This window comes from Furipterus horrens, unplaced genomic scaffold (assembly GCF_987537825.1).
Source record: "Furipterus horrens unplaced genomic scaffold, mFurHor1.1.pri manual_scaffold_17, whole genome shotgun sequence".
Taxonomy (NCBI): domain Eukaryota; kingdom Metazoa; phylum Chordata; class Mammalia; order Chiroptera; family Furipteridae; genus Furipterus; species Furipterus horrens.
In genome coordinates this window covers 108,215,874-108,242,432 of record NW_028327187.1, presented here as the reverse complement: position 1 = coordinate 108,242,432, position 26,559 = coordinate 108,215,874, and the positions used below count along the sequence as shown (strand labels likewise).

The following is a 26,559-nucleotide window of genomic DNA, read 5'->3' as shown; positions in this document are numbered from 1 at the left end:
TAACCCTCCAAATGTTCCCCATACCTATGATTCTGTTCCTTTTGGTTTGCTTAGTTGGATTTTGTTCTTATTTTTTAGATTCAGTTGTTGATAGGTGTGAGTTTGTTCTCATTTTAGTGTTCATAGTTTTGATCTTTTTCTTAAGTAAGTCCCTTTGACATTTCATATAATAATGGTTTGGTGATGATGAACTCCTTTAGCTTTACCTTGTCTGGGAAGCACTTTATTTGCCCTTCCATTCTAAATGATAGCTTTGCTGGACAGAGTAATCCTAGTTTCAGGTCCTTGTTTTTCATCACTTTGAATACTTCTTGCCAGTCCCTTCTTGCCTGCAAAGTTTCTTTTGAGAAATCAGCTGAGAGTCTTATAGGCACCCCTTTGCAGGTAACTCTCTGCTTTTCTCTTGCTGCTTTTAAGATTCTCTCTTTATCCTGAACCTTTGGCATTTTGATGATGATGTGTCTTGGTGTGGTCCTCTTTGGGTCTAGCTTGTTTGAGACTCTCTGTGATTCCTGGACGTGTATGTCTATTTCCTTTGCCAAAGTTGGGAAGTTTTCCTTCATTATTTTTTCACATAAGTTTTCCATTTCTTGCTCTTCCTCTTCTCCTTCTGGCACCCCTATGATTTGGATGTTGATACGTTTACAGTTGTCCCAGAGGTTCCTAAGCCTCTCCTCATTTTGTTCAATTCTTGTTTCTTTATTCTGTACTGGTTGACTTTTATTTCTTATGTTTCAAATAGTTGTTTTGAACCCCAGCTTTCTTCCCTTCACCATTGGTTCCATGTGGATTTTCCTTTGTTTTCACTTAGCATAGCCTTCACTTCTTCCCTTATGCATTTACCGTACTGAATCATTTCATTATCACCAGTGTTTTGAACTCTGCGTCTGTTAGGTTGGCTATCTCCTCATCTGTTATGTTGGCTATGTCCTTGTCACTTAGTTCTCCCACTGGAAACTTGATCTGTTCCCTCTTTTGGGCCATACTTCTTTGTCTCCTCAACTTGACAAGCTCCTGTGTTTCCGCCTGTGTATTAGGTAGAGCCATGGTACCTGTTATGTTGTATGGGGCGGAGCCTTAGGTATTTGTCAGTACAGGGCGACCTATTTCACCACTTCGTGGTGTTGTATGTGGGGGAGTGGTCCGAGAAGGAACAATGCTGCTTGCTCAGCACTCATCCTTTTTCTAGTCACTTCTGCTTCCCGCTTCCTGTATGGAAGTAGAGCCCCTCTAGCTGTTGCCCTGGTTGTGGTTCCCAGAGTGGGTAGGTTTGTGGATGTTCTAGGTCTGTGGGGGCCTCTAAACAAATTAACTGTGCTGAGAGACTGGCTATTTCTTCTACTGCCCCAACCCCCACTGTTTTCCACAGTCAGAAGCTATGAGGTTTTATTTTCCCGGCACTGGAACTGTGAGCTGCGCAGTCTGGTCTGGGACTGGGATCACTCTCCAGGTGTCCGTCCTGGCTTTTATAATGTGTGACTGCGCTTTCCGCTGGCCACAGCCATTGACTTGCTACTGCCACCACAGCCACCACACTGTGTCCTCTCCACCCCAGTTCCCCCCTCCTACCCGTCTGGATGAGTATTTCTTCTTTATATCTTTGTCGGACTTCCATGTGGTTCAATTTTCTGTAGTTCTGGTGGTTCTTAGTTTTGAGGTAGTTGTATTTCTTATAGTTGTGGAGGGAGATGCAGTGTGTGTACCCTATGCGTCCATCTTGGCCAGAAGTCTAGATTTGTTATTTTAAACCACCCACCACCCACATTGTAGTACTTTGTTATGGCAGCCCTGGGAAACCTTTACATTAACAGTGAAGCCCCCTTAAAAGTACTGTAGTTGCTGTGTGCCAGGGTGCAGCCGGTGTTTGTTCTTTTCTTTCTGAAACCCAGGTGAGTAGCCGCTCCTTACCTCTTTGGGTTCTTGTCCTGAACTTTTGTCTCTGATCCACCTAGTTCCCTCCTGTCCCCATCCCTCAGGTAAGGAGTGCCATGTGTAATGCACCCTGCATTTCAGATCTTGGGGGTTGAATTCCATCCAGCATTTACTGTTCTCAAAATCCAAAACTTGTTTTCAAAATTGTATTTTAATGTGGTATGAGCATAACAAACTTTTCAGTGCATAGTAAGTACAGTCTTGTTGACTCCGGGTACAATGCTGTGTAGCAGTTCTCAAGAACTGTCTCATCTTGCTTAACTGAAACCTTATGCCCATTGGTTTAGTAACTCCCCATTTCCCCCTCCCCCACCCCAAACTCTTGAGCCCATGACAAGCAGCATGTCAGAAATGGTAAGTGCACCCTGGTGGTCAAGGGACTTGAGGATGTGAAGTTAAAAGGCCATTCTCTGCAGCACCCAGATCTCATTTAGAGTGTAAGGGAGGCTATACCAGCCCCAAGGGTGCAGAGTTAGAAATGCGGTGGATCTGGAGACAGCCAGGGCTTATTTGGTGGGCTCCAAAAAGATGCAGGGAAGATTGCAAACTTTACGACAAGAACTCCTAAGAAGAGAAGGCTATCCCAATGGGCACAGTTACGCAGGATGCGTTATGCAAGATAGATGAGCAGAACTTGTGGAAACATTTCCATGCCACAGTGACATGTGACAACTTAGTCCCAGCCCCTGCTTCCCTCGACTCTACAGGGACAGAGAGCCTTTAGCAGGACAAGGATGAGCTGGCCGAAGCTGAAACAGAAATTTTAACAGGAGCCTGAAGAGGAAAGGGCAATGGCTCTCTCTTGGCCGGGTGTACCCCATGGAAATAAGGGTGCGGGTCATGAGGTACCAGCCTCCAGGTTTGGTCCACATGTGTTTTGCAGCTGGAGGTGGGGAATTTGGGCTGCAAATGCATGGACATTTATGGGGCACTGATTGGACATCCTTTTGGGACTCTGTATCAGGGAATAGATCACAGATGCCTTTGAACCCCCTCAGTTAGAGCATCCTGCTGCAGGCTGTGGTCCCAGCCTCATCTCAGTTATCTTCTGTGTGACAAACCACCTCAAAACTATAGAGACTGAAAACAATGACTTTTTTTCCCCCACGATTCATTGCCTCTCCCTCTGGTCCTCCCCAGGCTCACTTGTGCTGGGTTGGCTGGGGCAGGATGCTCTCAGAGGCCTTCACCCACATGGCCCTTCACCCTGGGTGTTTCCCCAGCATGTTGGTTCCAGGGCTCTGAGAAGACTTGCAGCAGAAGCAAGCTTCTTAAGACCTAGGCTCTGAAACTCCCCCAGCATCATCTCCCCCACAGTCTGCTGGGCAAAATCAAGTCCAAGAGGCCAGTGGGGCTTAGACACGGGTGTAAGTCATTGCGGCTGCTGTGCTGCATTCCCAGCGCCTCAGGATGGTAAGTGGGGAGCTTTGTATTGAAGATGTGTACATAAGGTTCCGTGAGGCCTCACTGTCACATTGGTCACCTCTCCCTCAAATGCAGGTGGGGATGTTAAATGTCCACCCTTATATTCCAAGAGTCCTTTCACCTGAAGCCACAGACTTCCTTTTATGCTGTTTTGAGCCGGAACCCCACAAACGTGCCACTGCTACTGACCTGCTCAAAAAGGAGTTCTTGGGGCAGATTAAGAAGAACCAGCAGACCCAGATGGATGTCAGCCCATCAGGTGAGACCTACCAGGACAGCTGGGTGACCCACTGGACCCCTGGGTTCTGTGTTGCTGAGAGTGAGTGACAGCTCTGTAGACCACTGAGTGAGCCCCACAGTGCACCCATCTTTGTGAAGAGTTGGGGGTGCAGTAGGTGTGGGGTTGTCAAACTACAACCAGTGAATGTCCCTTGATTCCTAACAGATGTAGGGAGCTCCACAGGTGACAGCAATGCGCCTCCCCCCCCAACCTCGTTAAAGTCTTTCAGAGGATAGTGCCAAGGAGGGAAGCCAGAGGGACCCTGGCTGGGATTTTGTGCCTTCCCCACCTGCAGGGCATGGTACTTCATTTTTGGAGCCTAGCCTGTTCCCTTGTGTGGCTCCTGACCTTGATTAAAGGGCATATAATGGGAGTTGGCCTGTAGTGGCTGTGCTGCATGCCACTGTAGCCAAGTGATGCCTTTTAGGGCAGTAAGTCCTACTGGCAGTGACCTAAGAGCAGCCCCTGAAAAGGAAGCCATTCTCCTTTCCATGGTGTGGATGGGGTCTGAGGCAGAAGTGAGCGGCTCAGCATCTTGCTCCCAGAGCTGATGACCTGCATCAATGTTTCCCACAGGCTGGTTAGGGCCCAGAGCCTTAGGCCCCTCAGGGAAATGCTGAAGCAGAAACTACATCTTACCAAGATCCTTGGGTGTTTGTTTGCACCGGTTAGAAGAGCATAGGCTTAGAAAGCCCCAGCCTCCTGTCTCTGTCTCTGAGCCACCCCACCCCAGCACCCTCCCTCTCTGAGCCTATCGCTACCTCTCTGACCCTCTTCCCCTTCATATTTTCCCCACACAGAGGTTTCCCAGGCCATCGCCCAGGCCATTGCCCCAGCCATTGCCCCAGCCATTGCCCCAGCCATTGCCCCAGCCATGGGCGTGGATGACACTGTGGGAAGAAACAACGAGGAGCATGACTCTGGCTCCACCGATTCCCTGCTCAAAAGGTTCTTTGAGAATCCCTGGGAGCCCGAGCATGGGGTCAGCCAACTGTTCAGGTACTGCCTGCCCCATCCTTTCGCTGTTGCCCTGTGAGGGCTGCTCACTGCGTGGGGGTGGGGCAAAAGACCTCCCAGGTCAAAATCAGATGGGTGTGAAGGGCTTTTGCTTCCTTTGTGCTGGATATGTAGGGTGGCAGGCAGCCAACAGTGGAAAGGCAGAGTGTGGTGTTTTCTTATTCGTCTCCACCCCCTCCCCCTTCCTTCTTCCCTTGTCCCCTTCTCGTGAGTCTCCTCTGGCCCTCTTTTCCTGCCCCTTGTCCCTTAGCACTTCTACCTCCCCAGTTTCTCTTCATTCTCCCTCTTGCTCCTCATCATCCTACCTCTATTCCCCCCCTTTTCCTTCCCTCTCTCAACACTGCTGCTGAGGACAGAAAACACGCTGCACATCTTCTCTATCAGCCTGCATCCTGTAATTTTATCTTCTTGAAGACAAAACTACAGTCAGCTCTTAGTCTCTCCTGCCATGGGGTCCTAGAGTAGAGGCTTTGCTCAGGGCCACAGTTGTCTGTCACCTGTATTTGTCCTCAGTATTCCAAATGACAGCAGCAGCAACATCGAAGAGCAGAGCGCAGTTTTGTATCCTGAAGAGAGGGAACCAGGCCTCTCCATGCTGAACCAGGATGAGGAGTGCCGCTGCATCCTGTACAATATCCTCAGGGACAAGCAGAGCCAGGTGGTTTCCGACCTGCATGAGTGTGTGGCCCAGGTACAGGTTACGGGGAGCATGTCCAGGTCCCTGAACAGGGTAAGGGGGACCGAGATTCCTGCTACCCTGGAACATTTGTGGTTACAATAATCACAAGTATTACTCAACATTTGTCCCTCCAACAAACAAAAGAAAACACGGAGGGGCGGGGCGGGGGGACTCATTGAAACCAGTTTGTGAAACACTGCAGTGAATCTGGACATGATGGGGTGGTGCTGTCCCCTGGTGGAAAACAAGCCAAATGGCAGCACAAAGCCCAGGGACTCCCAGCCCTTTGATCTGCTGTGGGAGCCAGAGGGAGAAAGGTTATGAATGAAAATATTGAAATTATAACTTAGATATAGAAAGATCCTTTCAAGAAGAAGCCACTGTCCCACTCTACCCCTTCTAACAAAGCCCATTCGGGAGGGGGTGGGTCTTATAAGGGGTTAAACAGGATGGTGGGACCATTCCTAAGGGGGCTCAGCTGCATGTGTGTGCAGGCCAGCAGAGAGGGACCAGATAACTCTGTAACAGGAAAGATAGAGGGAATTTCAGGAAGAGAGACTCCCATCTCACTTAAGGCATCCACAGTTCCTTAGCGAATAACATAATGGACAATCTAGTTAATCTAATACTTGAATTTTTCTTCCTCTCTCTGATTTAATGAATATTTTTTTTTTGTTTTTTTGCTGTGTGTGTGTGTGTATGATCAGAGTTCGGAAAGTCTGTATATCTCAGTCGACCACATCAAGCAAATAATTAGGATCGTGAGGGACTTCATCTACTCCCAGGAGCTCAAGGTGATGGAATCCATGATAACAAAGCTACAGATAGACCTGGACTTTGACAGACTGTCCCTCAGTCAGATTCACCTGCTAATGTTTGGATTTCACGGTGTTGTAAGTACTGTATCTGGCCCCAGAGAACATGCCAAAAGGCAGGAAGCCCACTGAAGCAGCTCATAGCCAAGCCCATGCAGTTCAGTCACTATCTTCTTTCAAAGTCCCCATCTCTTCTCACCTGTTTACACCTGAATCCAGGTTTCAGCAGTTCTTTGTAAACACTGCATATGCAAATTCAGGTGAACAGGCCAATTGCATTGGGCTGCACATAGCGAGAGTGTATGATTTGGGAATAAGTAGCCTCTGCCAGCTGACTAGGTCTGGGGTTTAAGCTTATGTGTCTGCCCAAGCAAGTGTGAGTTGTACCAGGCCCAAGACCGTGTCTGGCTGAGCTTTGTGTCAGGTCCCCAACACAGAGCCTGAGGTTTCATAATTGCTCAGTAAGTGCCCAGTGAGTGAGCAGTGAAGAGGCCCAGTGTGGCAGATCTGAGCGCTGTACCCATCTCCTGGACCCTAGCACAACTTGGGGTCAGCTTGGAGAAATACTCCGCCCAGAAGTAACATAAGTAGGGTAACACTGCATCTCAGAGAACAGAAGCAAATTAGAATTAGTGAGAAGTCATAGTTTTTAGAAGTGGGACAGAGTAGAAATCTGGATTTTTTGTCCTTTTAGGTAAGTGAAATTTTGAGAATGCAGTTAGTTAACCCCCAGTGGCTGTCTGCGATGGACACCATCGTCCAGCGAGCTGTGCTGGCTGCACTCAAAATTTTCTTCCCAGGTAAGTGCCCGCTTCTTGGTCAGGGTCAGCTTCAAACTATGGAAAAGGCCAGAAATGTCCTCGGCACTCAACAGCTGTTGCATTCCCTTTCTCATCTTGGCTATGCTTCCTTGTAATAAAGCAATGTTCTCATAGGCCCTTTGGGGCCAAGATTTGGTAATTCTAAGAATTTCTCCTGATGCTGTATTTCTGTGCTCCCAGAGCCTCTGCCAGGACTAAACTTGTGATCTAAAAGTGAGCATAGAGCCTGCAGTGCATCCTTAGGAACACCTGCCGCTGGTTGGTGATTTAATGGCCAGATCGATCTCTTTCAGGATGATGTGGTAGCTCTAGGTATCTTTTGCTTTTGTCAACTCTGTGTGAGAGCTGCTTACTGCCCAAGTTGATTGTCTTTCTGCCGTGGCTTCTACAGAGGAAGGCTCACAACACTTGTGTTGACACTGCCACTTCCTCTCTGGACTCCCTCCCTGTCTCCTGCCTGCTCCCCTGAATGCACGGGAGCTGGCTCAGCTTCCATAAAAGGCTCCTTAATCCCCAGGATTGCATTAATCCCCATTGCAAGCAGGCAACTTTCTGTAGTAAAAGTACACAGGCCAGGTTGGAAGTCTAGTTGTACCTTTTAAAAACTGTCCTTGGCTAACTAACATCTTTAAGATTCAGTTTCCTCATCTATAAACTGAGAGTGATCACCTTTGCACTGTAGAGTACTGAGTGAAATCGTTCCTCTCCATTTATAAAATCACAGTCTCAATAGAGTGTCTTATTGGTGGGGTCAGCTTCTAAACTACTTGTTTTCTGGCATGGGACATAAGCTACACAAAGCCATGGACTTGAACTGTGGTCCTTGCTTCTTTCATGATTTTTCAGAGCACGAATATGACTGTGGGCCCACCTGCAATACAGAAGGGGAGAATGAGGACTCCCCCCCAGCAGACCCAACGGGAAGTGAAGCACATATGACACAGGAAGGGGCCAGACCCACTTCAGAACTTGACGAAGATACCCAGTCCAAGGAGTTGGAGAAGCAGAGCCTGATCCACCAGCTGGACAAAGTCGGGAAGCAGATCAGCAGGTCAGCAGGGGTGGGACAATGACCTGAACCAGCAAGGCAATCAGTTTGGTTGTTGAGTGCCTCACACAGGTCTCACAAAAGCATCTTCACCACCAAGCAACTGGGCAAGGGCATATTCTCAGCTTCAGCTGGCAGATTAAATGCCTGCCTTCCTTTAATATGGGGAATCCAAGTATAGTGCCTTGCCGCAGGTCACATGGCATTTAGCCATATTAAAGGCAGCAGCATTTTGGAGTTCTCTGTCTTTTTGCCAAAGAGGGCCCCTGACATGGCCTGTGGGTCAACCAGGCTCAGTGGTAGATATCTGCAGCCCACCCCTGTAGAAGTCGCCAAATTGGGGGGATTGGTTAGCACTTTGCCATGGCATGTGGTCCATAACCCTGACCCTAAGGAAGTTTGCTCTTTCCTCTGAATCTTTTCTTTGTGATTTGTCACAATCCCTAGTTGGGCATTCGTGGACTGCCTCCCCAGCCAGGGGACCCTGGCACTGTTATGAGATTCCCCTAAGAAGTGGTCTGCTTTATTCACTTTCTGGCATGTAGTAGGTGCTCAAAAAATATTTGTTAAAGGAATAAAGTGTTTCCTGTTTGCTCTGGGGAAACCACGTCATCAGTGGTCTTATGAAAAGTATAAGCCTCAGCTATAGCAAGCTAGTTGGTATTAGGCCCAAATTATGTCTTTTTGCCATATCATCTGTAATGTTGATTAATATTTAACCAAGGGGAGATAAGATGCCAGTTTTACATATTTGGGAAGAAAATATGTATACACCTCTAGGGATTTCTGACGTTTAATCTCAAGAAAATTTAATCATCTCTTTTTAGAAAAGCCTGGAGTTTTAATTAACTGGTGGTGATGGCAAAATTTAGGTTTTTTAACAATAATAAATGTGAAAGTTGATAGTAATACTTAGCAGGTTTTAAAATTTTGTTCTGGTAGAGTTTATAATGACCAATTCAAAAAATTTATATATAGTTCAGAGGTTATTCTCCACTGTTGAATTAGTAATTAAACAGCAGCCAGCACCAACTGCAAATGGTTGACAAACATGAGTCCCTACAAAGCGCACTTGTCCTTGCAATATGGTGGTGCCTTAGCTGTTGTTGCACAGAGCAGGATGGCACCTACTGCCTGAAGTGGCGTTGCCTGGGGTTAGCTGGTCTGTATGAACCTGTGAGACCAGTTCCTGTGTGGCGTTCGCTACTGGGTTCCGTAGCGGGCTGCAGTAAGCTCCTCCCACTTTCACAGCCACCTTTCTTGCCGTCCCATCCCCTAGCTGTTCCAGCAGGTATATGGCTTCTCCCTCCTTGGCTTTATCCCCTGGGAGGAGGAAAGAGCCTGACCACTAGTTTCAGTGACTTGATCTTAGAGAGACAAGTTGAAATTATCAAATCATTCTGGCTGAGTTCTGCTGGGTTACCTTTTGGTTCATGACTCACCTTGAGACAAAATACACTTCTTCCTGAGCACTGGTCTGTTTTCAAGGGAAGGAAACACCAAGGAATTGCCCATGTGCAGGCTGAAACCTGATCACAGAACTTTGAAGAAACTAACCATTAGTATTGTGCTACTTTTTTCAATCTTTAATGTTCAACAGCTGTGTGTTAAATTGAATGGTGTTAAGTCTCTCTGGATGATGGCTTTTTTTTTTAACCAGAACTTTGGGAGAACTACTTCAAACAGAGACCGCGCGCCGTGTTCTTCTACAGCAAAACCCAGATGAGAAAGCTTGGGAACTGGGTCCCGTACCGACACAATTAATATACTGTGGTGAGTGACTTTCCACTTGCTCTGACTTGTGTGAGAAAGACCATTTAAAAGCTAATATTTTAGTCAACCTTGACACAATTGAGATTATTCTCTATTAAATGAGTAAGCACTGCAGTAGATTATGGAATACTAATAAATAATAAAAAGAAACGTCTGGTTCATTCAAAAACATGAATTGCAAATGTGTTATGCTAAGTGAAAGCCAGATTCAGAAGGCTACATTCTATGACTCCATAAATATAGAATATTTATACAACATTCTGCTAAAGGCAAAACTATAGAGACAGGAAACAAATTACAGTGGATGGAGGGATTAATCATAAAGACCATGATAACTTTTTGGGGGGATGGAAATTTCTGTTTCTTGAGTTTAATGTTCACATGACTGCTTGTCAAAGTTCATTGTGCTACATAACTACAAAATGGTGGTTTACTGCATTGCTGCCCAAGTTACACCTCAGTGAACCTGCCTTGTTGTTTGTTTTGTGCTGCTTACAAAGGGGCTACCGCTAGCTCCCTCTTAGATGGTGAATGGATGAGGTCTGACACAAAATCACAACTAAAACCTATTTCCTCCTTTGAATTTCCAGTGCAGTTAGGGATGTGACTCCTGAGAAAAGACATTTTAAATATGAGAGTAAATATTGAAAGTGATAGGCAAATATCCAAGTTCCAAACTAAGTAAAGGTTTGTAGGTAAGGATTATTTGAAGCTGTGGAGAGTGAATCCAACAACTATGGACTATTGTACACTGTGCATTAGAGCAGCTGAGATGGGCTGAAGTAATTTCCTTTTCACATCACATTTACATTTTGGAACTGTTTATTTCATCCACTTTGTGACTTTTGAAGTTTTACTGTTACACATCGATATATACAATAAAACAAACTTCTAATTACAGGGAAACCACACTGTCCTGGGTTTCACAGCAAGAGACCAGATAAGGAGCTCATAGACTGGTTGCAGCTGCAAGGAATGGATGCAAATACCATCACAAAGGTAAATTTATAACCATGGAAACCATTTTCCTATGCTGTTATTACAAAGCTGCTTAACTCCTGTGTATTTTATCTTTATTTCAGATTGTTCACCAGGGTTATACATTTTCTGATGTTCGTAGTGGGCTCACTATCGAAGACCTCAGTTGCCTCGGAATATGGTAAGAACAGCCTCAGAACACTTTGTGTAATAGAAAATGAATTTTTTGCCATTTGATTATGCTTTTAAACAAAGTAGTAGAAAACAAAAGTGTTAACTGCCTTTCCCCCTTAGTTGAAATTAATTCCCTTTCCTATGGCTTAGTCAGAGAATGCCAACTGTGATTTTCCCAGGTTCGAGTTGGGAATAAAGCCAAGGTGGCACAAGCTATAAAGGCCCCATAGGAAAAGTCACAAGTAGGAAGGTCAGAGAGGCATTTCTCCCTCTTCCATGCTACAGCCAAACCCTTCTTTAAGTTGCAACCTGCATTATAGTTCCCATGTCATCTCAAATGGGCGGCTCTATACAGATCCACCAGCACACCTGCATGTAGTGGAACCTCAGCTCTTGAATTTTCATTCATTCCAGAAGGCTGTTCAGCAAGCCATTTGTTTGAAAACCAAATCTCCTTTGTCTCCTGAGAGATGCATAACTGATCCTATAGGTTATCAGCATGAAAGGGTTGTTGGGTCAAGAACTGAGAACTGAAGTTTTATTTCGACAGCCAAGGTTTGACTATACCTCTAAGGCCATGTTCCATTCCTGCTGGGGTACAAGTGTCACCTCCATAATGTGAAAAAAACATACTCCTGTTTTAGCTGTTTTTAAGACCAAATGGAAAATGTTGTCAAACCTAGAATTATCTTCTCTAGTTTTTGCCATAGGGGCTCCTAAAATTTTCTTTGGACTCTAAAGATGATTCTTGTTTGTTTTGTAGCCATAAGCACCTCTGCCGGCTCTGGACTGCAATCTCCAAGTATAGAAGAGAGAATCAGACTCAGACTGAGACTCAGGGTGCCGCGGCTACTGAGACTCAGGGTGCTGCGGCTACTGAGACTCAGGGTGCCGCGGCTACCCAGGATGAGACTTAAGCACTCAGCTAAGCCAAGGAACAGAGGGAGCAAGGAGCCAACTTCTCCCTTAAAGCTTCTCAGACAAGATGCTCAAAAAACACCATGAACAAGTCAAAAGTTTAGCTTTTCTCAACATGTTTTATGCCTCTTTCTCAACACTGTTTTAGTAGTGAACTTGTGTGTGTATTTAGAGAACAGCGAACAGTGATTGTGAGCCCTAGTTTTGCCATCCAGAGTATTATGCAATTCTTGAAACGTTTACTTCAGGCAAAGAAATCAGCACACCCTATAGCACTTGCTGCAAAGGTAAACCAATGGGTGTTTAACAAAAAGGCTAGGAATCAATCTTTTAGGGTTAATTGCACTTGAAGCTGTTTTCCTTTTTCAATTTTGTTTGTTAAATGTAAATAAAAGTTGTTTGGCCTTTGAAAATTATCGTGAAACAATCTGTTTAAAAGTGGAATTGTTCTTTTACCCACGAGCAATGATAGTGATTGTGAATTTCCACACCAACATGCACACTCATGGAGGCATGTGCACACACATTAATGTACAGTGTGTTAGCTGTGGGGTTGAGCCAGAAACGAGAGAATGAGCCCCCCTAACCCCAGAAATAAGGTGGCAGAGTTGGACAGGCATAAAGTATTTATTACAATAGTGAACTAAATGAAACTGTTTTAAGGAAATAATTTGAAGGAACATTGAGCAAAGCCTGTTTCCTATTTAGACCTATACAAATCTACCATAACCTTTAATGCAGCACTGTATAAACCACATGCAATTACTATTTTAATCTACATATGTTCTGTGGGTTTTCCCTCCTTTAACAAAGTTGAGAACAGGAGTTCCTTATAGCTGCTGTCAAAGAAGCCCACTGAAGGTATAACCATCCATTACGTGCAGTCTCCCATTAACTGACAGACTTAAACTTGATCCACTGATTTGCACCCCGAACTTCAAAAGGTGGATCATTGGAGTAGATGTGATAACCTAGTTCTTCCAAAGGCGGTTCAGGATCAGCTGTTGCGAACTGGGCGGCATCCTCAATTTCTTTCCTCACCTCAACATCAATTTCCTAAAAAAAATCAGATAACAGTTTATGTAGGTAAACTAGTTCTACTCAGCTGCTGTCACTAGTATAACCGTCATTCACCTAGTACCAGAGGTACTAATGAAGAGCTGCTATTTTCAAAGATGTATGTCATTTTTTTAAACTAAGTGACACAATGCTAGACCCAGGAATATTTTGTAGTCCAGACATCAACATTTAACTATATATGTATACCCTGGTGAGACAATACTTTGGATTTGATCCAAGGTATTTCTAGGAAAAAAAGAATTGTGTTCTTGGGGGGTTTACCGGCTTTGCCAATGTGACTGATTAATGTCCTGTGATGCTAAGATACTTTCCCATGCAGTAGTTCACCCATGAGTGGCAGCTTTTTGTGTGGACAAACATCGATTGCTCAGAAAAGGAGACCCCACTTTTAAACCACCAAGAGTGTGACAGTACCTTTAATTCTTCAACACTGGCAAGGTTGCTGTTCACCATTCTATCTTTGAGGAGCATGATAGGGTCACTCTTACTTCTTACTTCCTGAATTTCTTCTCGTGTACGATAACTACATGGAGGCAAACATAATTACGAGTAGGTAAGTACAGGTCCAGCAGAGCAAAGAGTTATGTTGCTCATGGAGTGCATCGATACTTATGTCATGGATGGAATGGCAGAAATACACTTTCAAAGGACAAGAACTCAGGCTACCATTCTGTAAGAACTGCTTATATCTTTTATGGAAAAACACTTATACTGGCAATGAAGTCACCTGGCTTCTCCAGTATTCTGACCACAGGGGCCAAGTCTTTCTTCGCAGCTCTGATCTAGAGGTACGGTCTGAAGGAAATAGTGGAGCCTCTTTCTGTGCTAACTGTCCCACCCTTTTGCTTCTACATTTCACATGGGTGGGGACAGTGGAGATGGTTCTTATGTGGTGATAACCACACACTTTGAGGCAGCAGAATGTCAAGGAGGAAGTAAATGTGCCCTTCCCACACACTCTGAGGCGGCAGAATGTCAAGCAGGAAATAAATTGTGCCCTTCCTCTCTCCCTTAAGAGAATTTTGGCCAGCAAAAACTTTGAGAGCAGGTTTTACCCTTGTTCCAAACATTCCTTGAAATAACACTAAAGCAACGATTCTTACCAGAATTACAGAACATAATTTTTCTACCTAAGTTTCTCTATAATATTTTCCCTTAGAACTCCATTTTACACTCAAAAGACTTGTTATGGCTTAAATCTCCTATTTTTGTGTCATACTCTGGAACTACAGCATTACATGGCAGAGTTATTAAGTGACAAGTAAAGCTCCTATCTTTTTGTGACTGATCTATTTCAATGTCTTGACTGTCCCATGTGGCAGCTGGCCTCATGTCATACCAGCCAGAACATTTTAAAATTCTCAGTCTTCAGGAAAAATATGCCACAAAATAACTTGGTAACCCCTACCACCACCACCACCAGCACTATACTACCGTACCATGAGATCTGCTTTACGGAACAATTTCTTTCTGCAATTTTATTGCTGCTCGTGCTAACTTGTAGATACTATATATAGTAAGGATTTTCACAGTGCTTTCTATATTGGAACCCATTTACTAGGAGGCACTGCTTTCCTGCTAGGACTCAAATAATTACTTGAAGCCAAATGATATGTACAGGCTTCAAAAGCTAAAGTTGAAATGCTTTGCTTTTTCATGTGAGGAGCAACATTCAAAGCCCACCCCACTTTAGACACCATGCTTGTATTTCCCATGACCATACCTGACTCCAGGATCACTCATGCTGTGTCCATGATAACGGTAGGTCTGCAGCTCCATCAGTATGGGCCCCTAAAACAGAACCCAAGGAAGATTAGGTAAGACCCCAGGCAGAGCACACTAACAATCAATGGCCTCAAATGCACACGCTTGCAGGATCAAACATATTCTCATCAGATCTATAAATCAGGTGAGTTGTCAGGAATTTCTTACTAATTGACTGATTCTTAAGTTATCTGTTCTCATTTTTAACACATTGTTGACCGAAAAAACTCATGTTTTCAAGCCCAAACGTTGACTGATAACAAGTTAACTCGCGTTTGCACTTGCATTAGCTTATACAATTCTCAAAACAGTAATATAGGTTTAAAAAAAAAGAAAATCGTAAATTGTTTCATTTTCATACTCAATTACAAAAAAATAGCCAGTGGATAGCTTTTGTATAAAATTGCCAGTCAACAATGTGTTAATACTGACTGCATATTTCATCCTCATTTTAAACAGGAACCTGTCCCAGTTTGTTTGGAACCAAAAAGGTATTTAGCATGTTACAGAGCCGACTGATGCTACATAAAGAATTGTCTGTTTCATCAGCATTGCATCTGTCATATAATCCTCTAAAAACAGCTTAGGTTTACGAAAAAAAAAAACCTACTGGAAAGCAGGTATGGCAGCAGAAAAAGGATGGCTTTTATCTTCAAGGTCACTAGGCTAGCCTTTCTCCCCCTGTCACAGGTGACATCTACAAGCACTGTGACTCTTTTTAAACATTAGAGAAAAGTACTGACATAAACTCTTAACGAAATAAGATTAAAAGCAAACCTCTACATGTACTGGAAAGTACAAAAGGGTGGGAGAGCTAAAGATAGGCTGGGCAGTGAATTTCCACCTCACACCCAGTCCAGGCAGTGTTTCAGAGGCCCCGGCAGCCAGTCCTGCTGCACACAGATCTGGCTAGTGGCTAACAGGAAGCTGGCAGGCACCCTGCTACCTGACCCCAGGACTCTGCTGGGAGTCTGACTGGTCCAGCTACCACCAGGTAGGTTGCTTATGCTACACTAGAGCTCCCTTACAAGAAGAGACTTTGAACACAGAGGGGGAAGGAGGTGGATCTAGGATCCCTGGGTAGTTTGGTATAGTAGTTAAAAGGGGAGATTCTGAGTCCAAGTGCTTGGGTTCCAATCCTGGCTGTAATATATAGTAGTTGTGTACCCATAGCATTCTGCTCTGTGCCTCAGTTTCCTCGTCTGCAAAAAAGGCGAAACTAATAATCTCAGAGTTGGGCCAAACAAGATAATACATAAAAAGTGCTTAGTATGTTGCCTGGCATACGTCAATCCCTCACTAACTGTTACCTCTTCCATTACGTCACCCAGCAGCCATTTGGAAGCACAGTGGGTTAGGCTAAGGGGGTGGTGACAAGGGGGTTTCCAGACCTTCCCTAATTCTAAGAGCAGGCTTTGGACTGGCTGGGAGTGTCAACACATGCTGCAAACCACTGATCCTCTTTCGTGTGGGGATGGTCTCCACATTTTTCAGAAACTGGGAGAGAGGCAGATAGTATGCACCACCCAGGGCCTGGACCCCTAGTCCTGCAGTCCTGATGTAGACTGTTGAGCCCACTGGCACCAACCTGCCATCTTTGTCACACTCTGTTTTATTCTCGTTTTCTCAAGTGCCCTGTACTTCCCTGGCTGCTTCACCCGCTTCCTTCCATTTTCATCATGGCTAGCCAAATCTTACTTATTACTGCCCCCCCACACACACACAGGAGAAGTCACTGAAGGGTGAACCCCGGGGCATGCTTTCTGGGCTACAGAACACTGATTTAGAGAGAAGAATATCTTTCCACTAACTCAGATGGCACATCCTCTTGTCAGGGCAAGCTCACTGTTCCCCCCTCCACTGCATAACTGAAAGATCAAGATTCTTAAGGATTCAAACAGCAAGATTAAGATTACATACTTCAACCACAGTATTTACAGAAGACAAACTTATACTGAATGCCTATCATATAAGCAAAGTTTTCCGCTGAGCACTGCAGGGGGCCCCATCTATTCACACAAGAAGCTTTTAATTAATGGGGGGTTAGAGACACATAATTAACCAAACCAAAAGGCAAGCTAGATAGTTGTCATGATTAGGACAGAGGCAAAATGCTGGGGAAGCACTGGAAGAAAAGATTTACCCAAAATTGAAGCAACATGGACTGTTTCCCAGGAGGTAAGCTACTAAGAAACACTATTTAGGAAGGGACCTGATTCACGTGACTGGACTGTTTCTATCTTATACACCTGCCAGCAGCTACCCCTGTGTACCTGCGATAGACACGGGGGAGGCATTCTTTTAACTCTAAGATAATATTAGAAATCTTTAGTCCAGAGGCCTAAGACAAAGCCTTACCTTTCCAGATCTACAGTGGGCGGCTGCAAACTTTGTTGCCTCCCGGACACACAGGACATCCATTCCATCTACCTGTTAAAACATGGGAAAGGGGCCGAGCATAAAACAAATTGCCTAAAACCATTTTAATTCTACACAAGCTCTTCCTGCACTACGAAAATAGAACTCTTTAATTTATCTGAAATTGTAAAGTGCACACACACACACACACAGGCATCAAGCAGCAATGGTGTGGCCACAGCCCTATGACAGGTATCCTTACCCTCAGCCCAGGAATGAAGTCACCTCTCTTGTAGTAATCAGTGCTGGCTGCTGCTCTTTCAACAGATGTCCCCATTCCATAGCGGTTATTTTCACAGATGAAAATACAAGGTAATTTCCACAAAGCTGCCATATTATAAGCTTCAAATATCTGACCCTGGAAGTGTATAAAAAGTTCAAGTGGCTTCATTTTGCTATTTTTCTCCTGACTTCATCATCCTAATAGCTCCTTCTGTACCTGGCAGAGAAAGCTTTCATAAAGGATAAAAAGCCTCACTTTTTACAACCAAGTTTTTGAAGAAAGGAGTGTGTGTTGGGGGTGGGGGTGGGGTAGAGAAGCAGCAAACCCCATCTTTTACAACCAAGGGAAGGGAAAAACCAAATACTACCACCAACTGTTTCTGTGCAGCCAAGGCAGCAGTATAGACTATACTGGGGTGGGGGGGGGATGAACATGTAAAAATGTTTGGCTACATTGTTGTATGCTTTTTATAAGCTTAAGAGACCCACTGGATAACCAGAGTGAACCAGTGTCTAAGAATCAGCATCCAGAGCAGAGCCTCACAGTATCATCCATAGACTGGTGACAGGAGAAGCAGAGAGGACTTCGACAATGCCAAGGCCTCCAAGAGAATGAGTCTGAACATTACCATACTGGTTTAAGAACTGGTTTACAATGGGTTAAAATATAGAAAGGTCCTTTACCACAGAGTCTGTGAAGCACTAAGGCAGAGCAAAGGAGAGCTCCCTCAGAGGACTGCATCCCTATTAAGCACTTGGGGAAACAGGCCAAGAGGCAAAACTCTAATCTGGCCATAAAACCAAAATTTAGCTTGCCATGTGAATGGCTATTTCAACTAGTAATTAATATATTCTCTATAAACTGACCTATGAATATTCAACACTTTGGAAATAAAACTCTAATCAGTATTAAAAGTTAGGAGACACGTACTCACCTGATTAGCAGCGCCATCGCCATATAAGGTCAAACAGACCTCATCTTTTCCATTATACTTACAGGCCAGAGCAATCCCAGCTCCCAGGGGCACCTAGTATTAAGGACAACCATGAAAGGAATAATAGAAATCCATAAGGGGAGAAATTACTGCTCAGAATTTTACTCCTGGCCAGAAACTGAGATAAAAATTACACTGTTGCTACACACTCTCCCTACCCCAACTTTATCTTTGCTTATCCATCCAAAATATTATAAACAAACCAGTAAAGTTAGATAAGTAATTATACTTTCAACCATTAAGCAATAACATTTCTGCACTTAAAGATTCAATTACTAATTCTAGAGAGCCATAAAATGAAACCTAGGCCAAAAATAAAAAATAAAACACTGTAGAAATATCAATATATTAGAAAGTAAATCAAACAATCCAGCTATAATTTTATGCTGTTACTTCATTATTCACTAACTGATGAGAACAAGGAGGACCACATAACCACCAAAGCTGGCTTTAGATTCTAACTAGGACCTGGGACCAGATCGATCACCTGCCTCTCCTGGTCTGGCTCCAGCATCAGCACTGTCTACAGCAGGAAGAGGCAGGGCACTGTGGATGTGACAAAGCGATTAATGTCCTTAATATAAGTAAAAAGGTGAAGGTGTAGCTCCACCACTAGAAGTTCCTGCTTACTTAAAAAACACAACAAATACCTAAAATAAAAATGTTAACTCATTGTCCAAATCTATTAAATGATCAAATGGTAGGGTAGGAAGCAATAGGTCTGTTAAGCACTCTAGGCCCCAAGAATACTAAAATACATCACAGGGAAGTTCTCTGGGGCATGAGCCGTTATAAAGACACAGGCCAGGACCAAATCTAGAAAAGCACACAATCCTCATCCTCCTACTACCTGAGCTCCAACGATGCCATTGCCCCCGTAGAAATTCTTGGCATACATATGCATTGATCCTCCTTTTCCTTTAGCACAACCTCCTCTTCGTCCTAGAAATGGCAGCACACACACATATGCATCAAAGACCAAATATACGGAACAAAACTACACCCAAACATTTACTTAGAGGCCCATCCATTAGAACTCAGAGGCCAATTCAATTATATAAGCACCTGCCCCACTATGCAGCATAAACACATATTCCTCCTTTTCTCCAGGTCCTTTTCTAATAAAGGACAGACCAATCCCATATCCTTGACTTTCCTAACTTTTCCAGCTCTCTAATCACTGAATTTCCTTCAGATGTTAGCATAATAGTTCAAGAGTCAAGGGGGACAAAGACGGAATACTAAGAGGATTCTTAGAATTTAAATTGCATACCATAAAATGCTTCTACTCAATGCCTGCTAGATTTTTGCTGCCAGGATCTAGTGATGATAAACACAATTCTGATTTTATAGAGCTAACATTTTAAACTTTTACCTGAAGGGTTAGATGACTGCAAAAGTGGTCAGTTTACTCAAAAGCACAACCCAAGTACCAGAGCACCAAAGGGGAGAGGGTGTTTTTACTTTTTTTAACTCAAAAAGGTTTTAATATTAACTCCTAAGAGTTAGCCTCTTAATAGGAAAGATTTGAAAACTTACTTCACTAATTTCCCCCCTTTGTAAACTAATAGCAAACCTGTAAGCTCTGCAAGGATTTCTCGAACAGAAAGCCCACGAGTGTAGGTAAAGCCATGAGCCCGGTAGGCTGTGATCAGATGGTCTGTGGGATTGATGCCAGCTTCCAGGCCCACACAACAGGCTTCCTGCATCAGAGGAAGCAGCAGCGAGTCAATACAGTACACAGTCCTAGATAAAAGGTTTCCTAGATTAATATGAAACATTTGGCCTAGTTGAACTCTTCATTAAAAACCACAGAAAGCAGTTCTGGCTTTCATCAGAAACAGAGTGGAGGGTAAGGTCAAGCCAGAAGCCATAAACTAGCAATGCACAGGCGTGTTCTTTTCTGTGGTCTGAAAGGCAGATTTTTCAAAATTCTGAATCAAATTATCAGCATTAAAATAGAGTGAATCTTAAATGAACATCAAGACTTCTGTCTTGTTTTAAAGAGATGAAGATGAAGCATTAGCCCGGCATTTCCATATGGCATCAACTGGCTGGAACCAAGTCATGATGTCCCTTGAAGGGGGGACTTGCCCATTCCAGTTCACTACCACTCTTTGTCACCACTCTCTATTTTGTAGAGCTGGCCTTCTTTACTCATTCATTCAATCTTAGCTGGTCTCTGTTGGCATCTGAATTTGTAACCTTTGGTCTAACCCCCCCCCCCACATACACACAGAAGAAATAATAAACCTTTTACCCCAAAAGTATATGCAACATAGATGATCACAATACCATAAAGGCACAGGACATCAGATGTGATGCAGGAATAAATTCTTTAGCATAAGCTTCATAAAAGATCTCACTCAGCATTTTCATTTTTATTCTAAACTACCAGCCTGGAATCCTTGAGATGCATAAGCCAGGGTAACAGCCACTAAGTACAAGCCACACTTAACATTCATAAATAACACAGTTTTATTATAAAACTACCACTCACCTGACCATCACACAGGTGACAGAAACCACGAATAATTTTCTGTTTGTACAGCTGATCTGCCTTTAACTCCATTCGGCGAACAGTCTGCATCATCCTGTAGTATTTGAGCCCATCCTCTCTGGTGAGCACCGTTGTGACCGGAGGGCCCTCTTCCAGCCGGTGAAGATCACACTTCTGAAATGGAATCAGTTGTTTTCCAGTTACTACACTGTAAACACTAGCGACCCATTCTAAGACCTAACTCCATCACAAATACTATTTAACTCAAAAACACACAGGGGCACATTAGAAATGCTACATGTTGCTTCCAACTCCTTGAGTTCTTAGATCATCAAGTTCACTGTGCAATGGGGTGGGGTTTGGGAGGAAGGAAATCTTTCTAAGATGACTTTCACTGAAAACCCCTAGAAGTCAAATGAGTTATAGGTTGAAAGACAAACTTTCAAAGAAGTACTGAAAAATCTTCTCATTCAAATGTTTTACCAAGTCACATTCTAAATTTCGGAGTCTAATTTTTTTTAGTTGTTTAGTCAGAAGTGTAAATTCTAATTTTTGCTAATAACATCTCTGAACCTTTGATTCTAGAACATTTGAAAGAAAACAACAAAAAAGAATGAATATTAAATGTTCTATTCCAAAGGTAAAACTATATATCAAAGTGGACCAGTGGGAAAGTTATTAACATAAAGTAAAACATCTCTTACCTTAATTTCAAATGTAGCATCATTTGCAAAATTACGGGATGCCACCAGCACTCTGCTTGCCTTAAGACCAAAATATACAAATATATAAGTTATTTTTATTGTCAGTTATTTTTAAAGTCACTATTATTACTATAAATCAGTTATCAGGATGCAGTCCTAGAACTCGAGTAAGCCCCAATACCTTCACTGGCTTCTCTCCATTCTATCCCCTACATTGAGATCTTATAAAACTGAATCCATGCTTTGACCAATGAAACATGACCGTGCCCCTAATCTGATGGCAAACAGCAGGAAGAGAATGGGAGCAAAAAGCAAACCAATCCACGTAAGCCACTTTGTTTTAAAAGAAATTACAATGCGGGTATAATGAAGTTGATGGCCAGTTGAAGAGACTAGATAATCTGTAGACTGTTTGTTTATGCTATTTTAGTCAAAACCAGTTATACTGAGCAAGGTGAAGCTTCACTTTCAGAACTGTTCTTCAAATAAAAGTATGATTCAATCTCCACTTCAGGTAAACCAGTTTTCTATGAAATGGATCTGTAAGAAAACTATTTCCAACTACTCAAAGCATGAGATAAATACATTAGTGAGGACTGTGTAAGACAAAAGAAAAGGTACTTAGGACCCCCTGGCTTAAAAATAATCACTTGAGGGACGTTTTATAATTTGAACAGCCTATACCTTGGGCAGGTTCCTCCTGAAGCCCCACAAGGGAGAGATGTTCTCTCCAACAGTGTTCCCTTCTTGACAGCTGAGTGCCTGTCACTGCTTGGTGGGAAAAAGCGGGCTGAAATGTTTCCTTTCATGCTTACAATCGAACACACCTGCTCACGGCAAAAGTATTCTGCAAGATGGCTAAGGTCCAAGTTACACCGCAGACACTGAACTAATCAGTATTACTGTACTATTTTAGCCACATTCCGCCAAATGTTCACAATGTGTAAAGCAACGTGATTTTCTTTTTCTTTTTCATGGAGACTTGAAGCACATTCTCCAGATCCCACAAAAAGTACTTTTGCTATGTGCATACAGTCACCCAACTTCTAGCATGGACTTGAGCGTAGTGAGAAGACTTTAGCTCAGCCTGATAAGTGTACCCCCAAGTGTGCAAGCCTGCAAGCGGAAAACTATCATCTTCCTATCTCTTCACTCCTAAGTATGTCATTATCTAATAAAGCCAACCACTAAAGACAATGGCGTTGCTGGAGGAAAAAGAGCTGAAATACTAGAAATAAATGCTTTAAGTCCATTAACATGCCTAAGAATAAGCGAAGACTACTGAGAAATCTGGGAAGACAGGGAGCTGAGCAGGGTGAAGTGACAAATAAAAGGTTAGGTTATGTTTGGCAATCACAAAAGAGTAAATGCTGTGCTCACCTCCACCCACCACCACATCGGAATTACAACTACATTACAGAACAGCCATCACTGAGAACCACCTGGGGATCAGGTGACCAGAAGTGCTACAACTATGAATTGAAAGCAGCAGCCACATTGAGAATGGTAGGAGGGGCTGAGCGACAGGACAGGCATGTCCCACACCCACATGTGACAGATAAAAGTCGGGAGGGACATCTTGGCTGCAGAGGTGCCCCTGTGGAACAAGGGGTCCCAGCCCAGGGTTCCGGTGCTGGGAAGAGAAGTCCCCATAACATCTAGCTGTGAAAATCAGCAGGGATTATGTCTCAGGGAGGGCTACCCGAGACCTAGACACTAGAGGTCTTAAAGAGCCCATGCACAGACTCACTCACTCACAAACTCACTTGCTCTGGGCTCCAGTGCAAAGGCAGTAGCTCAAAAAGCACCAGGGGCCACACAGGGGACTAAACTGACTAGCTTCAGGGTGAGGACTGGAGGGGCAGGGTAGGGACAGCTTTCTCCAGGGATGGAAGTGCTGACAGGAATCACTGTTCCTTTGTTGAGCCTTCCCCTCACACTGCCAGCCCAGTGCAGGGGGCGTCAAATCTGAGCTCTCCATGAATCTGGCTAACACAGTTCACCGAGCCCTGGTGATCCCCTGGGACCCTCCGCACCCAACTTGCACACCTGGCAGAACCTCTTTCAGTGGCTCCGCCACACAGCAGCCTGCCTCAGCTCACACTTCAGACTTTCCTAGGTCTGAACTCCAAACAAGCAGAGGCTGGCCTCAGTGTGCCCTGTATCTCTTGCTAAGCTACCCCAAGCCAAACAAGTGAAGACCAGTCTCAACGTGCATTGCAAGCTGTAAGTCCCACCAGGTATCCCTGAACCTGCATAAGCATCGGCCAGTCTTGATTTGGAACAGAGCCTCAACCAAGCAGCCACAAACCCAGCACAAGTGGCAGCTGCCTTCAGCACATATTGTGTTACCCAATGTGGTCCTAAACATGACACTAGTGGCAGGCAGCCTTGGTTCACAGAACAGCCTCTCCCAAGGGTCTCCAAGCCCAGCACAAGAGGAAACCAAGAGCAGATTATTCTGTAGCTCCTACCAGACAGCCCCAACCGGGGCACAAGCATGGCTGAACTTGAGCAACACCAGAACTCCTCCTCAGAGGCTCCAGAACCAACACACCTGGTGGCCGGCTTCAAACCACAGTTACAATATAAATACCTAACAACGGATTCATCAAACTGTGTTTTGTAGTTATTTCAGTCAATGGGATTCCAAGATGGTTACACTTCCCACCTTTTTTGACCATCTCTGCCCCTACTAAGAAGAGTTGCTACCAAAAGTTCTGGGGGTTTCTAGAGCCAAAATTGCATGTCAAAGCTCGCCTGCAGTTACACCAAGAAATACTACCTCCCTGTGCTTAGATGTCAAAATGCTAGGATCTTAGGCATTAGGCACATCTGAAAGCTGGAGCCAGAAATAGCGCTGACCTCTCATCCCATCCTCTGAAGCAGCACTGAGGTTTACTTTAGGTACTTTTACCGTGGGGGGGGGGGGGGCGGGACTGCTCTGGAACTGAGTGCCAAGAAAATCTCATTGTTAAGGGAGGAAAGGGGAAGAAGTTTGTTTCTGAGAAGCCTGACCTTGCTGACCCCGCCACAGAACCGAGCGCGTGTTAAACAAATGTATATACCAAACTGAGCACTCAAAAAACAACACTTAATACAAATGGCGCCTACTATGTATCAGGTACTATTCGGAAAGGTTTACACAGCTTTTCACACTTTTAAGCCTCACAACAACCGCATGGAGGTACGTATCTCCATTTTAGAAACGAGGAAACGGAGCGCGGGGATGTTTAAAAAGACTGAGAGCAAGCTTTGCTTAAGGTCGCAGGGTTAGTAAATGGTGAGGCTGGTGTTTGAAGGAAACACGCAGTCTCCGGATTCCATGCTCTTGACATACTACGTGGCTTCTGGGTCAAGGGAAATGTATTTAGGGAAACTTAAAATGAGTGGGCCGGGAGGGGTGGTCAACTGGAGACTCGAAGGAGACCAAGGGCCCCTTTTCCGTTTGCAGTAAAGTTACGGGCACTTTTGGAGCACACCCAGGCCCGCGCCTGGAGCCACGGCTGACCTCCACGCGGACCTTGTAGAGCCCCGATCCCCACCCGCGTCGGCGGACGTGGCCCCAGCAACCGCTCCTTCTGGGTCAGGGAGCGGAGCAAACTGCCTGGGAGCAAAACAAAGACTCGCAGCTCCGGAAGCACCCGCCGCGCCCAGCCTGAGGCACACGCCTGCCCCGAGGCCCAGCCCGCCCAGGACTCCGCCTCGGCCCCGCTCTCTCCCCACACTGGGCCGCTCAGGCCACCTCACCGGCTTCTGGGCAGCGCCCGACAACACGCGGGAGACGGCGGCGAGCATCTTCCTCATCGACCGAGGGCAGTGGCGACGGCCCCGGCGACTCCCAACGACACAAACGACGCGACCCAGGCCTCTTCAAGTCTCCTTCAAGTGCCCGGTGCACGCCACGCCTTAACTGCAACGCGATGTGACATAGCAGAGAGACGTCATATTCCGCGCCGGGCCCCTGACCAATCAGGACAGTTCCTAGGGTGTGCCCCTCCCACTTGACAGAGCCGCGGCTGCCCATTGGGTGTCATTGCCAGAGGAGGGCGGGCATGAGGGCTCTACTGTCACAAAGTGGTGGGCGGATGCGGAATCGCGGAACCGAGGGCGCCTGCGTGAGAAAGTGCCTCCCCCCCCCCCCGCCCCACCTCCGGACCCCGCGGGAAAAGAGCCTTCTTGGATTTAGCACAACACGTTAACCGTGTGCAATTGGAAATCGTGCAGGCCAATCCTGCCGTGCGTCCAGTCCTGCCGGTGCTGCCTTCACTCAATATACAGGATGATAAAAATTAACAGTGTGGTCGAGCCAAAAGACAGAACATCTGGTTTCTATAAACAGTTCTGCCGCTAACTTGTCTTTAAGAGATCTCCTGTAACAATTGTAAAGTGCTGCCCTGTCTACTTGAGCTAGGACCCAAAAATCGGTTTCCCAAGTAAATGTTGAGAGGTCAATGGGAAAAGCCTTTTGACTCTATAGTTATTGATTCACATGCTCCACGTGAGTTAAACAGCATGGCGACTGATGGTAACAGCAGACAGAAAGAAATAAACACTAAAGCAACTCTAGGGAATCTTCAGAGGAGCTCCCAGGTCAAAGTGCTAATTGCGTGCTAGTGGTATTGCACCTAAGGCACTGGGTTCAAGCTTAGGCCCCAACATTTTAAAGGGGTGTGATGAGAAAACAGCTATTTTGAGTTGCTGTCTAGGCATCTTAATGACAACCTTGCTCGCACCTAGAGTCTGGACATTTAGATAAGAACGTGAGTTTAGGATTCCCACCACAAGTTTCTGCTCTGGATTTTTCAGTGGCACCTTTAAAAATAACCACTTAGAGTTGAGCCTGAGAAAAGTTAGTGACCTCTGCCCCAACCACCTTGTAAGTAATAGGTGCTTACCACCCCGCTATCTCCTGCTCACACGTGATATGGGACAGAGGACTGCCCTTCCTTTGGCTCATGGAGAGGGATGGGGGAGTAGTGTTGGGCATTTTCTGGGATCTGTAAGTAGTAAATC

At 44.8% G+C, this 26,559-nt stretch overlaps 2 protein-coding genes across 2 annotated transcripts in view; one reads left to right on the top strand and one right to left on the bottom strand.

The window, feature by feature from the left end:
- MAP3K15 (mitogen-activated protein kinase kinase kinase 15) overlaps positions 1-11,859 on the top strand; it is a 76,394-nt gene extending 64,535 nt beyond the window's left edge. The window contains exons 20-28 of the mRNA XM_090264164.1: positions 3,433-3,676; positions 4,438-4,636; positions 5,168-5,345; positions 6,041-6,226; positions 6,843-6,948; positions 7,816-8,020; positions 10,720-10,789; positions 10,873-10,949; positions 11,706-11,859. Of these exons, the coding sequence (XP_090120290.1) occupies positions 3,433-3,676; positions 4,438-4,636; positions 5,168-5,345; positions 6,041-6,226; positions 6,843-6,948; positions 7,816-8,020; positions 10,720-10,789; positions 10,873-10,949; positions 11,706-11,859 (1,419 nt within the window). The remainder of the gene's footprint in view (positions 1-3,432; positions 3,677-4,437; positions 4,637-5,167; positions 5,346-6,040; positions 6,227-6,842; positions 6,949-7,815; positions 8,021-10,719; positions 10,790-10,872; positions 10,950-11,705) is intronic.
- A 609-nt stretch (positions 11,860-12,468) lies between these two features.
- PDHA1 (pyruvate dehydrogenase E1 subunit alpha 1) lies at positions 12,469-25,455 on the bottom strand. The gene is made up of 11 exons (XM_090264431.1): positions 25,294-25,455; positions 21,544-21,603; positions 20,840-21,013; positions 19,916-20,042; positions 19,190-19,281; positions 18,280-18,372; positions 17,325-17,480; positions 17,063-17,134; positions 14,664-14,731; positions 13,355-13,463; positions 12,469-12,916 (listed from the first exon to the last, which is right to left on the bottom strand). The coding sequence occupies exons 1-11, from the start codon at positions 25,348-25,350 to the stop codon at positions 12,752-12,754; spliced, it is 1,173 nt and encodes a 390-aa protein (XP_090120557.1). The 5' UTR covers positions 25,351-25,455; the 3' UTR covers positions 12,469-12,751.
- Positions 25,456-26,559: the final 1,104 nt, after the last annotated feature.

Bases quoted from the DNA above. Each gene is read 5' to 3' on its own strand.
- PDHA1 (XM_090264431.1), bottom strand. From the start codon at position 25,350: ATGAGGAAGATGCTCGCCGCCGTCTCCCGCGTGTTGTCGGGCGCTGCC. The intron at 20,043-20,839 runs GTGAGTGGTAGT...CCTCTGATGCAG, and splicing joins GTCACCTGTGTGATGGTCAG to GAAGCCTGTTGTGTGGGCCT. The intron at 14,732-17,062 runs GTAAGGCTTTGT...GTTCTGTTTTAG, and splicing joins CCCACTGTAGATCTGGAAAG to GGGCCCATACTGATGGAGCT.